Genomic DNA, 13,141 nt, shown 5'->3' with positions numbered 1-13,141 from the left:
CACGGTGGATCTAGGGGAGACAACCCCGATAAAAAATCCCAACACTCAGTTGGATAGTGGTGGTGTGTGGAGTTCTGATCCCATCACCTTATGCTTTTTTCACATTGTAAAGTTACACGCTATGCATGGCTAATCGACAGGATTGGGGCTCCAGATGTGCAACTTGGCTGAGACCGCCGTGAGTGAGTAAAGGGGGTTTATAGTTGTCATTGCAAAACATGCCATCAGGGCCCCTTTTCTCAAATTTTATTGGGTGGCCCAAAGAGTTTGCCTGGTTTGCCTGTCCTGACAGTGCATCCCTGCTATTTAGTCACGGAATGGAGTGTTCTGTAGTCTAAAATAGATGAAGATGGAAAGAAAAGCTCTGTAGATGTTTATCTTTGATACACTGCAAGATGTTATGACTGTTTATGATCAAATGTGAGGCCCAGCTCTTCAGCAATATTCCTTTTGTACTGTAATATTCCTCTTAAACTTTCTTATATAGGATATCTAGAGAGACTGGTTGAAATTTAATGTTCATAAAGAACTCTTGCCCTTGTTTGGAGTGAGCGATGATTTTCTCATCATTCATTGTATAGGAAGGAAAGACGGCACGAGCCGCAAACAACCCCCAACTATCCCAGAAATGAGATGAGGAGAATGCAATAACTGGGTGTAATGACCTACTACATGGAGTTAATGGCAGTTGAAGCGCACTCTCCTGCTATATAACTGTCAGCGAATGCATTATTGAACGCTGCCCAATCTAATACTGCGGACACAGAATGGCTTCTCATTTTAAGAGCCTCCCTACAGACAGCCACCTGCTGTGCCTGCTTAAATGCTCACTTTGAAAGCAGATAACCAAAGAGCAGACAGCAGAAAGGAAAGGACTTGTACATTATTTATATGCTCTTTTTACCACTTGGGTTACAATAGACGGCAGCTGATAAATCGTATAACCAAAAAGTAGCTGTGCTGCATCTTTGCTTAAAGACAGATGTATCAATATATTTGCAATACTTTCGATGAAGCCCATATTCATCAATAACTGTGCTGTGATATACTGCGCCACTTTTATAACTTTTTACTCAGGTCAAATTTTGAGTAGCTCCACTTGTAAATGAGTATTTTTTTTTTGGTTAACAAAATAGCTACTGGCGGCACGGTGGTGTAGTGGTTAGCGCTGTCGCCTCACAGCAAGAAGGTCCTGGGTTCGAGCCCCGGGGCCGGCGAGGGCCTTTCTGTGCGGAGTTTGCATGTTGTCCGCGTGGGTTTCCTCCGGGTGCTCCGGTTTCCCCCACAGTCCAAAGACATGCAGGTTAGGTTAACTGGTGACTCTAAATTGACCGTAGGTGTGAATGTGAGTGTGAATGGTTGTCTGTGTCTATGTGTCAGCCCTGTGATGACCTGGCGACTTGTCCAGGGTGTACCCCGCCTTTCGCCCGTAGTCAGCTGGGATAGGCTCCAGCTTGCCTGCGACCCTGTAGAAGGATAAAAGCGGCTAGAGATAATGAGATGAGATGAGAAAATAGCTACTCAAAATTTGACCTGAGTTAATATGATCACATAGGATACAATGGCTCAGTATGATACTTTTTCCATACAGGAAAAATAAGCATTGTCTAAATATGTGTCTTATGTTTCTATTTTTACTCTTAGCACGTAGCACTAATTAAATATTAAGGCTTCTGGCCAAGCTTTTGTTGGTGTCCATGGTTACGAGGTTTTGCTTTCAACGATGTAATTTTTTCAACCGTAGTCTTGTTTCTTCAAAACTATCTCAAAAGCAGTCAACCTGGCAACCCTGGTGGTGTGACTCTCAGAGAGGTGTGTCTGAATTCACGTAGCTCTCTGAAGCTCAAACATGTTTTTTACCATCGCTAACTTTCTTTGTTAGAGGAGGTTATATTTTCGCCTCTGTTTGTTTGTTTGTTCCCAGTGTAACTCAAAAAGTACTGAACAGACGTTGATGAAATTTCAAGAAAAGGTGGGCCATAGGCCAAGGAACAATTGATTAGGCTTTGATGCAAATCCGGATATGTATGTGGATCCAGGATTTTGTTTGTCTGTTCCCAACGTAACTCAAAAAGTACTGAATGAATTTTGAAGAAGTTTGGTGTACAGCTTTAGTATTATCCTGGGTTCAAGTGATTTGATTTTGATGTTGATACCAGAACGTCAAGGACATAGTAGCTCATCCGACCTGTTATCAAAACAACCATGACTACCAAAACATCAAACAGAACTGAAATGTGACACTGTGAGAGAGGACCAACCTCCATGACAAATTGTTTACAACAGGAAAATCAACACAGGACTAAATTTTGTTCCCTGATGGAAGATCGACCCAAAAAATCAATCAGAACTGAATTCACATAATAAATGAGAGAGGAGATACAATTCTAGTCAGAAGAAAATGTGTTAAGTTGACCTAATTACTAATTTATTAGCAAAAAATTGACAACACGATGACCAAATGTTGTACAAAAGGTCTAGTTCTTTCAAATAAAACAATCAGAACTGAAATCCATTGAGAGAGGGAGGGAGGAGACATGATTTAACTGAAAATAAACAAAGTTGTAAACAAATTATTTACACCAAGAAAATCGACAAACAAATGACCAAGTTTTGTTCTTCGAGGGAAACTCGACCCAGAACATCGATCAGAACTGAAGCCAGGTGAGAACTGCGAGAGGAGATACAATTCTAATGAGAAGTCCCAAAATTCGTTAAGGTGACCTAATTAGCAGTTTGTTAGCAAAAAATTGACAATACAATGACCAAGTGTTGTGCAGAAGGTCTGTTTCTTTCAAATGAAAGAATCAGAACTGAAATCCTTTGAGAATTGAGGGAGGAGATATGATTTAACTGGAAATAAACAAATTGTTTACAACAGGAAAACCAACAAACAAATGACCAAGTTTTGTTCCTCGTGGGAAGATCTACCCAAAACATCAATCAGAACTGAAATCGGATGAGAGAGGAGATACAATTCTAGTGAGAGGCCTGGAAGGTTCATTCATTTGGCCTAATTTTGAACTCGTCAGCAAAAAATTTGACAAAACAACGACCAAGTTTTGTGCAGCGTGATGAGTTCTTTCAAACGAAACAATTGGAATGGAAATCTGTGGAGAACTGATGGAGGGGATACGATTTAACTGAACTGTGGATGATGAACAGATGACGGACGCCACACCATGGCAACAGCTCATCAGCCTTAAGGCCAGATGAGCTACGGTAAATATGTGGCTTGGCGGAGGTATACACTCTACTGAGTGCCCTTCTAGCTGAATCCTGCATTCTCCACTATACACGATGGAATTTTACGTCCACTGTTTAAAAAATAAAAATACAAGATTTCGAGAATAAAGCCATAATTAATTTGAGAAACAAAAGTTGTCATATCTGATATTATGAGAAATAAGTTACAACATTCTCAGATTAAAGTTGTAATGTACAGAGAAAAGTGTGATATCTAATATCGGGGGGAAAGTCAGAATATGGAGACAATAAATTCGGAAAATTTCAAGAATAAAGTTGTGATATTATGAGAAAATGTTGCAGAATTTTTAAGTCATAATAAAGGACAAAATGTTACATATCAGAGCAATGTTTGTGTGTTCAAATAAGGTTTGTTGAAGTTATTTTCTCTTTTGTTGAAGGAGAAATCAAAGGCAGTGGTCACCTTCAAGTCTGTCAGTGTTTATTACAAGATAACCTTCTGACTTTGTCCTTGAAATAAATTAATATCCTGCATTATTGCATCACTGAACCCCTAATACTGAAGAGTAATCTGTCTGTACTTTTTCCTCCCATTTAACAAAGCACTATATATTAACATTTTAAATATGAGGATTAGTGGAACCCATAGTTTGCATGCCCGTACCTCTTCATTGAGAATTTCCTGACACTGAGAATAATTCCCCTTCTTCGCCCAAGTTCCATTGGCAAGACATTCTCTGTAGACGTTATCTGAAAAATCAAAAAGGAAGAAGCATATCAGGGAGGAAATACTGCTGAAAACTACAAGTACAACAAATCCAGCTTAAAAAAAAAATATATATATATATATTGACAGCATATCCAAATTCATTCTCTTCAGTTTTATTATCCCCTGCTGGCCGAAAGGCCCGAAGGGGGATTATGCCATGGCAATGTCTGTCCATCAGTACTCACCTTCTGAAATCAACTCCTCTCACAATTTTTGGAGGAATTTCACAAAACTTGGCAGGATTCTTTGTGCAATGTCGGTAATACGCATATTGTAATTTTGTTCAATTCGGTCGCATTTTACCAGAGTTACAGCCTTTGATTAACAAAATTATACTTTGACGATTTCATGAGTGTGTTTTCCTTCTGAAATCAACTCGTCTCACAATTTGCGGAGGAATTTCGCCAAACTTGGCAAAAGTCTTTGTTATATGATGCTTACACGCATACTTAAATTTTATCTAATTTGGGCAAATTTTACCAGAGTTATGCCCTTGATTATTAACAAACTTGTACTTTCGCAATTTCATCAAGGTGTGCTTGCTTTCTGAAATCAACTTCCCTCACAATTTTTATCCTCCGCTGGCCGAAAGGCCCGAAGGGGAATTATGTTGTGGCGATGTCCATCCATCCGGGGAAGAGTGTACTCAGCTTCTGATATCAACTCCTCTCACAATTTTTGAAGGAATTTCACGAAACTTGGCAAAAGGCTTTGTTATATGTCAGAATATTGTTATTTTGTTCAATTTGGTCACATTTTACCAGAGTTACAGCCCTTGATTAACAAAATTATGATTTGACAATTTCATGAGAGTGTGTTTCCTTCTGAAATCAACTCCTTACAATTTGTGGAGGAATTTCATGAAACTTGGCAAAAGGCTTTGTTATACGTCGGTAGTACGCATATTGTTATTTTGTTCAATTCAATCGCATTTTACCAGAGTTGTGGCCCTTGATTAACAACCTTGTACTTTCACAATTTCATGAAGGTGTGCTTGCCTTCTGACGTCAACTCCTCTCACAATTTTTGGACGAATTTCTCGAAGCTTGGCAAAAGGCCTTGCTATATGACGGCAACACGCATACTGTGATTTAAGTTCGTTTGTGAAAATTTTCCCAGAGTTTTGACCCTTGATTAAATAACTTGTACTTCTGACAATTTCATGAGGGTGTACATTCTTCTGAAATCAACTCCTCTTACAATTTGTGGACGAATTTCACCAAACTTGGCAAAAGCCCTTGTTATATGACAGTTATACGCAGATTGAAATTTCGTTTAATTTGGGCAAATTTTTACCAGAGTTACAGTATGCCCTTGATTATTAACAAACTTGTACTTGGGCAATTTCATCAAGATGTGCTTGCGTTCTGAAATCAACTTCCCTCACAATTTTTATCCCCCGCCGGCCAAAAGGCCCATTGGGGAGTTATGTTGTGGCGATGTCCATCCGTCCGTCTGTCCATCCTGGGAAGGGTTCTGCAATCAACTCCTCTCACAATTTTTGGAGGAATTTCACAAAACTTGACAGGATTCTTTGTTATATGTCAGTAATATGCGTATTGTAATTTCGTTCAATTCAGTTGCATTTTACCAGAGTTATGGCATAGTTGCCAGCGGGGGATATTGCGCTCTCAGAGCACTCTTATTTGCATAGCATTACTGCCTGACAGAAAGATTTACAGTTAGAGGCATGATGAGCAAGCCATAAGGCAAGAGTGATCTGGAAAAACTTCCTGAGACGATGTGAGGAAGACACTTTGAAAGAAACCAGACTCCAAAGGGAAGCCATGCTCTTCTAAATGACACCCAGATTATAAATCAGCACAGTATACATGTGGAGAAGAGTAAAGACAAGCAGTATTGTGTGTTGAGGATGTTCTGTACAAGTATATTGTGAATAAAAGTCCTGGGATGAGCACAAGACAGTTTATGATTACAGCAGCAGTTCTTAGGGACAACTCTACAATATACAGATGAGATTATCCACTGAAGCGGGCGGCATGGTGGTGTAGTGGTTAGTGCTGTCACCTCACAGCAAGAAGGTCCGGGTTCGAGCCCCGTGGCCGGCGAGGGCCTTTCTGTGCGGAGTTTACATGTTCTCCCCGTGTCCGCGTGGGTTTCCTCCGGGTGCTCCGGTTTCCCCCACAGTCCAAAGACATGCAGGTTAGGCTAACTGGTGACTCAAAATTGACTGTAGGTGTGAATGTGAGTGTGAATGGTTGTCTGTGTCTATGTGTCAGCCCTGTGATGACCTGGCGACTTGTCCAGGGTGTACCCTGCCTTTCGCCCGTAGTCAGCTGGGATAGGCTCCAGCTTGCCTGCGACCCTGTAGAACAGGATAAAGCGGCTACAGATAATGAGATGAAATGAGATTATCCACTGAAGCAAGAGTGAGACTCGCAATGAAACCTTTTTTGTAAAGTATTTAGTGTCTTCATATGGGACTATCCAAAGCAGCACAAGGTGAGTCACGAGCATAGAAACTGAACTTTTTATGTCGCTTTTCAAAAAAAGCACCACTTTTTTGCACATTTAGTCATGTGGTTATGAAGATCAGAATATTATGTGTTTAAATATTAAATTTAGCACTGGTATCAGGACAATACAAGTAAAAATTGACCCCCCCCCCAAAAAAAAGAAAGAATGAATTTGATCGAATCAACATGTTCATTGTGGTGTAAGAAATGTTAAAGATTGGATAGGAGTTGGATTCAGAAATGTTTACATATAAAGGGACTGGAGTCTATTTTATTTGTTAGGATTTATTTTTATTACATTTATACTCATACTTTTTCTTTATTATATTTTCAAAGTCAGTGATTTTTCTGTTATTGAGTTCAACTGATTAAAAAAAGCTGTGGTTTTGTGTAAGTAGTGCTTTTGGCTGTGTATTTTATTAAGTTAAAAAATAAAACCCTTTTGGCTGGGTATCAGTAAAAGAAACCTTTATTATTCGTCACATGCACACTTCAAGCACAGTGAAATTCATCCTCTGCATTTAACCCATCTGAAGCAGTGAACACACGCACACACTCAGAGCAGTGGGCAGCCACACCAGAGCGCCCGGGGCAGTCAGGGGTCAGGTACCTTGCTCAAGGGCACCTCAGCCCAAGGCCACCCCACATCAACCTAACTGCATGTCTTTGGATTGTGGGGGAAACCCACGCAGACACGGGGAGAACATGCAAACTCCACACAGAAAGGTCCTCACCAGCCGCTGGGTTCGAACCCGGAACCTTCTTGCTGTGAGGCGACCGTGCTAACCACTACACCACCGTGCCGCTTTTAATGACTGATACTGTGAGTAGAGAAAAACAAAATGGCGGAGCGTGTTGCTGAACCAACCGAGGACGAAATAAAAACTCTACTCGAAAACAAAATCCAAAAAAATACAAAAAAAAGGAACAAAATATGGAATGAAAGAATTTGATGGTAAGAATGTATCTTTTTTATTTTCAAGAATTATTACTATTGCACTTTCCACAAATTGCTACTGTCATTTTGGCAGTTTGTTTACATTCTAAGCGGAAATGATTTTGTCGGAAGTTTTGTATAGATCTTTTATTTACTGAATTTGCAAAAAAATAAAAATGCTCTGTTTCTCAAAATCCAGTAAATGTGGATAGAATAAAACAGTTATTCCACTCAATCTTGTTGTACATATTGGGCGGCACGGTGGTGTAAGCGGTTAGCATGGTCGCCTCACAGCAAGAAGGTTCTGGGTTTGTGGCCGGCGAGGGCCTTTCTGTGTGGAGTTTGCATGTTCTCCCCATGTCTGCATGGGTTTCCTCCGGGTGCTCCGGTTTCCCCCACAGTCCAAAGACATGCAGGTTAGGCTAATATGGGACGGCCTTGGGCTGAGGTGGCCTTGGGCTGAGGTGCCCTTGAGCGAGGCACCTAACTCCCAACTGCTCCCCGGGAGCTGTTAGCATGGCTGCCCACTGCTCTGGGTATGTGTGTGTGCTCATTGCTCAGGTGTGTGTGCATGTGTGTGTTCACTGCTTCAAATGGGTTAAATGCAGAGAGTAATTTCACAAGTGTGTGATGAATAAAGTTGTGCTTTCTTTCTTTTTCTTCTTTCTTTACATGGCTTATACCCACCTTGGTACTACGTGCCTCGTTGGCTATCAGCTCATGTACGATTTGATTTTGTGGAATAACTGTTTATTTTTTTTGCAGTCCGGTTTCCATCAAATCCTGCACTCTGATTGGCTGGCGAGCGGGCCCGTATCCTACGGTACGGACCCCAGTTACGGACCTCTGGCGACTCGCTCGTTCACAACGACATTAATTTTACATCATGGATAGTGATAACGACAGTGTTCACAGCGAAAGCGAGTTTTACTGCCCTGAGGAAGAAGAAATAAAAGAAAACATTTCAGGAGAAAGCTAAAAACCTCTAACTGTTGCTAACGCCGAGCAAAAACATGGCTGAATCCTGAATGACTCCTATTTGTATAAATAGGGGACTACATAGGCGGCAAAATGTAGTTTTTTTCCTGCCATGGAAGTGTACTTGTATACAGAGGAGGAAGCCATTTGCATTACAGCCGTGAATGAGGATTCAAAATAGCATTAATTTTATATCATGGATAGTGATAACGACAGTGTTCACAGTGAAAGCGAGTTTTACTACCCTGAGGAAGACAAAATAAAAGACAATATTTCAGGAGAAAGCTACAAACCTGTAATTTGCTAACGCCGAGCAAAAACATGGCTGAATCCTGAATGACTCCTATTTGTATAAATAGGGGACTACATAGGCGGCAAAATGTAGTTTTTTTCCTGCCATGGAAGTGCACTTGTATACCGAGGAGGAAGCCATTTGCATTACAGCCGTGAATGAGGATTCAAAATGGCGGCTCGGCTCGGTTTTCCCTTTCGGGCGCTCTCGTTTTCTGTTAGAATTTGGTAAAGAAAAAATTTAATATACTATTTACCAGCTTAAGGTCGGTCCATATGGTGAAATGTATGGCCTTAAATACTGACCGAGGTCTTGAAAAGTACTTTCACGACCTCGGTCATGGTATTTCATGATACGGACCTCCCAGCTGGTAAATTAAATCAGTTGGAATATTTGAAAGATCTCTCAAAATAATTGGAATGAACCAAAACTGAAATGTGATAGTCTATCTATTATCTATCTCAGGGGTTCTCAACCTTTTGCAACCTGGGCCCCACCAAAGCTGGTTCATTGCAGTTGGGGGCCCCTCTTCTCGCCCCGCCCCCATCCCCCCCCCAAACACACTCACCCGCAGTGACGCCACCCGACCTACAGCACCTTACATCGACCGATAGATAGATAGATAGATAGATAGATAGATAGATAGATAGATAGATAGATAGATAGATAGATAGATAGCCCTGGGCTAGATTATTATTATTATTATTATTATTATTAGTAGTAGTAGTAGTAGCAGCAGTAGTAGCATTATCCATTCCATAGAAATACATAGGCCTATTATCATTATTAGGCTATTGTTATAATTGGCAGTAGCACCACATTTCTAATCTGCTTTCGGGCATTATTATAATTATTATTATTATTATGGCCTATTATCATTACTAAGCTGTTGGCAGTAGTACAAGACTTATGTTCTTTCAGGCATTATTATTATTATTAGGCCTATTATTATTATTATTATTGCTGTTGTTGGTTGTTGATATTATTATTATTATTATTATTATTATTATTATGCTATTATTAATAATAGGCATTATTATTATTATTATTATTATTATTAGTGTTTTTATTAGGTATTTTATTAGGCTTATCATTAGCTGGCTATTGATATCATTGGGAATTGGGACCAGGCGTGAATTTAGGTTTTACTTTTTACTGTGCCTTTGTGATCTGCATTTGCGTTAATGCGAGACCTGAGCCTGCTTTGCCTTACAAAGATCCTCGATTCTTGGCGAAATGTTTGACAAGCACAGTCTCAAGTCATCCTCAATTTGCGCACGATTGCGATATTTCGTTTTGAGCGCAGTCATTTTTGAAAATCCTGCCTCACACAAGTAGGTCGATGCGAATGGGATGAGCAGTTTCAAGGCTACGTCACACAGTTGCGGGTACTCCTGCATCAATGCTGCCCAGAATGTCGAAAGAGGGCATGAGGTGAAGACTGCCTTAAGTCTACTGTCACTCTTCAGCTCAATAAGCTGTTCCTGCATGTCAACTGGAAGTTCGTCAGCAGTACACACAAATGGATCTCGAACCCACGCAAAAGAGCGATAATCCTCTGTGAAGTATGCCGCAAACTGTTTTCTCATTACCGACAGGTGCTCTGACGCTGCTTGAAAGACAGATGAGAAATCGTGGGAAGTGCCTGCATTACTGATAAAGTCTGCAAGGCTTGGGAACATATCACAGTTCCCCCGACTGATGCGGCCACACACACAAGATTTTATGATAGATTTTATAATAGTATTGATTTGTATGTAATAGTCCAATGTCCTGCATTTTGACATGGGTAAATGTGTTGTATCTGCTTAGCTACTATAGCCTGTTAGCCCCAGATTTTTTTTTTCCCTCCGTACATGAAGCCTACTCGCGACCCCCCTGGAGTACCTCCGCGCCCCACCAGGGGGGCGCGCCCCCCCGGTTGAGAACCACTGATCTATCTGATCTATCTGATCTATCTATCTATCTATCTATCTATCTATCTATCTATCTATCTATCTATGACTTTCTGACTATTTAATGTCTATCTATCTATCTATCTATCTATCTATCTATCTATCTATCTATCTATCTATCTATCTATCTATCTATCTATCTATCTATCTATCTATCTATCTATCTAGTCTCAGAGTGTGTTCTGCTCCATGTTAAAGCACACAGCATTTTTTAATTTTTTTAAATCACTGGTGTGGCACTGGTGTATTTTGGACTTTGCCATTCGATAAATGAGGAAGGAAACTGTTATTATTTTAAAACGTACTGTTTGTCGAAAGTGTCATACAAACGTTGCTGATGCATCTGAAAATACATTGAAAATAGCAGCCATGTCTGAAGGCACCACAGTGAACATTTGATACATTGAACACTGGGAGCCAAAACAACCCCTGGCAACTGTCCAGCCAATGATACCTGCAAAGTTCGGCGTCAAACTCACATCTCTGACCATATTTAGGATATAACAAAGACAATAAGTTGATTCATGGAATTGGATATGCAGTCATTTCAAATTAGGAAGGACGTCAGACTGCCTTTCAGTATGCATGTGGTGCGAGAGATGTATAAAGAAACAAAAGCAAAACTGTGAAGAGATGAGTACTGGAATTATAACTAATAGCTGGACAATTCAAGCAACAGAGAGTGTTTTTACAGTAACACGACAACTGATACGAGGGAAATAAATTCATTCTCTTCATTTCATTTATATAAAAAAAAAAGATTTAGTTTGTGTATTCCATATCTTGCTTTGACGTCACATTTACAATTTTTTCCTCCAAAAACATATTAGCTGAAAATGTCCTCCGGTTCTTAGTTCTTTTATTCCTGCTGGAGTACAGGGTCTGTTTCTGAGGTAATGCCCACTTCAAGCCCATCAGCAGCACCAGGCTAAGCCGGCATCCTGTCACTAAAGAAGATTTATGTTTATGCATCGCTCCAGCCAACATTCCAGGCGGGTCACAATCAATATGTGACCTCATGATATTCCGTGCACTTCTCAGACAATGCATCGATATTAGATCTGACGTTAAAAATAGCCCTGAACAGCTAACGTGTTCTATTCCCACGCAGGTAGGCTGATACTGAAACCACTCCTCATTAGCCCACACCTCCAAGACACCGCCTGTACTGTCTTCTGTTTCTGTGCATACACGTGGGTTTCCATGGAGACTTTTAACATAGCAAGTGTGGGCGAGAAAGCAATGTGTGGCCGTGACACCTTGCAGAAAAGCATTGCGTGTTCGAACGTCTTAAAAAGAACCAGTTAATGGAGTGATCGATGGAGCCTTGGTGTCACTTTGAGCTTATGATACTGAGGAACTGTTATCTAAAGATACACAGCCATTTTGTCAGAACAGCAGTGCACTGGGAATAAGGATCTCTCTCTCTCTCTCTCTCTCTCTCTCACACACATCACTGGAAACAAACTTCAGCCTTGAACATTCATGGTTTTTCGAACAGCTGTCCTTCAAAAAAAAGCAGCAGCAGCAGTAAACAGGAAATGAACTCTTTCAAAAAATGTTCCCTGAAGGGTTCTTTGGACGAATACCAGTTCTAGTTTTATTAAAAGGTTCTACTTGGAACTTTTCCAAAGAGGGAACTCCACTGTTGTAAGGATCCATAGACAGACGCCCCCGCCACCGCTGCCCCCACCCCCATCAAAGATCCCTATAAGGTGGCATGCCAGATTTACACTATATAATTTTTAAAATGGAAACATTACACACACACACACACACACACACACACACACACACACAGAGTCCTAAATAGTTAGCACTGGTGAGTACCTAGTATTACACAGCTAGTTCACTAGTACTGCTAAATACCCAGTATTATTCTATCCACATTCACAGGATATGAGCAATCGCGTGCTCTGATTGGCTACTCTACTACTAGGATATCAGCTCCTATACTGTGAGTAGAGAAAAACAAAATGGCGGAGCGTTTTGCTGAGCCAACCGAAGACGAAATAAAAACTCTTCTCGAAAATAAACCCCCCAAAAATACCAAAAAAAGGCAACAAAATATGGAATAAAAATATTGAGGTTAAGAACATATCTTGTATATTTTTTAAGCATTATTATTATAGCATTTTCCACAAATTGCTACTGTCATTTCACCGGTTTGTTTACATTCTAAGCGGAAATTATTTTGTTGGACATTTCGTATAAAGTTTTTATTGATCGAATTTGCAAAAAATTTAAATAAAAATGCTCTGTTTCTCAAAATCCAGTGAATGTGGATAGAATAAAACAGTTATTCCACTCAATCTCGTCGTACATGGCTTGTCAGCTATCAGCTCATGTACAACGAGATTGAGTGGAATAACTGTTAAATATGCAGCTAGCAATGCTGACTACCAAGTAATAATCAGCTAGTGTATTATGAATGCAGCTAGTGGGCTAGCAGTCTTTACTCAGTCAGTTGTTTCAAGGCGTTAGCAATCTCAGTCCAGTTTGTAAACCTTCTGTGTGATCACATGG

At 40.3% G+C, this 13,141-nt stretch overlaps 1 protein-coding gene across 3 annotated transcripts in view; it reads right to left on the bottom strand.

Annotated features, from left to right (window-relative positions):
* Positions 1 to 13,141, bottom strand: part of crhr1 (corticotropin releasing hormone receptor 1) — a 389,999-nt gene that overhangs the window by 156,645 nt on the left and 220,213 nt on the right. For all 3 annotated transcript variants that reach the window (XR_009650889.1, XM_060901899.1, XM_060901900.1), the window contains exon 5: positions 3,872 to 3,957. Coding sequence is in view for 2 of the 3 variants with exons in the window: in XM_060901899.1 (XP_060757882.1) it covers positions 3,872 to 3,957 (86 nt within the window). In the remaining variant the exon portion in view is untranslated. The remainder of the gene's footprint in view (positions 1 to 3,871; positions 3,958 to 13,141) is intronic.

This window comes from Neoarius graeffei, chromosome 20 (assembly GCF_027579695.1).
Source record: "Neoarius graeffei isolate fNeoGra1 chromosome 20, fNeoGra1.pri, whole genome shotgun sequence".
NCBI lineage: Eukaryota > Metazoa > Chordata > Actinopteri > Siluriformes > Ariidae > Neoarius > Neoarius graeffei.
The sequence above is the reverse complement of the archived record's forward strand: the minus strand, read 5'-3'. Positions and strand labels throughout refer to the sequence as shown.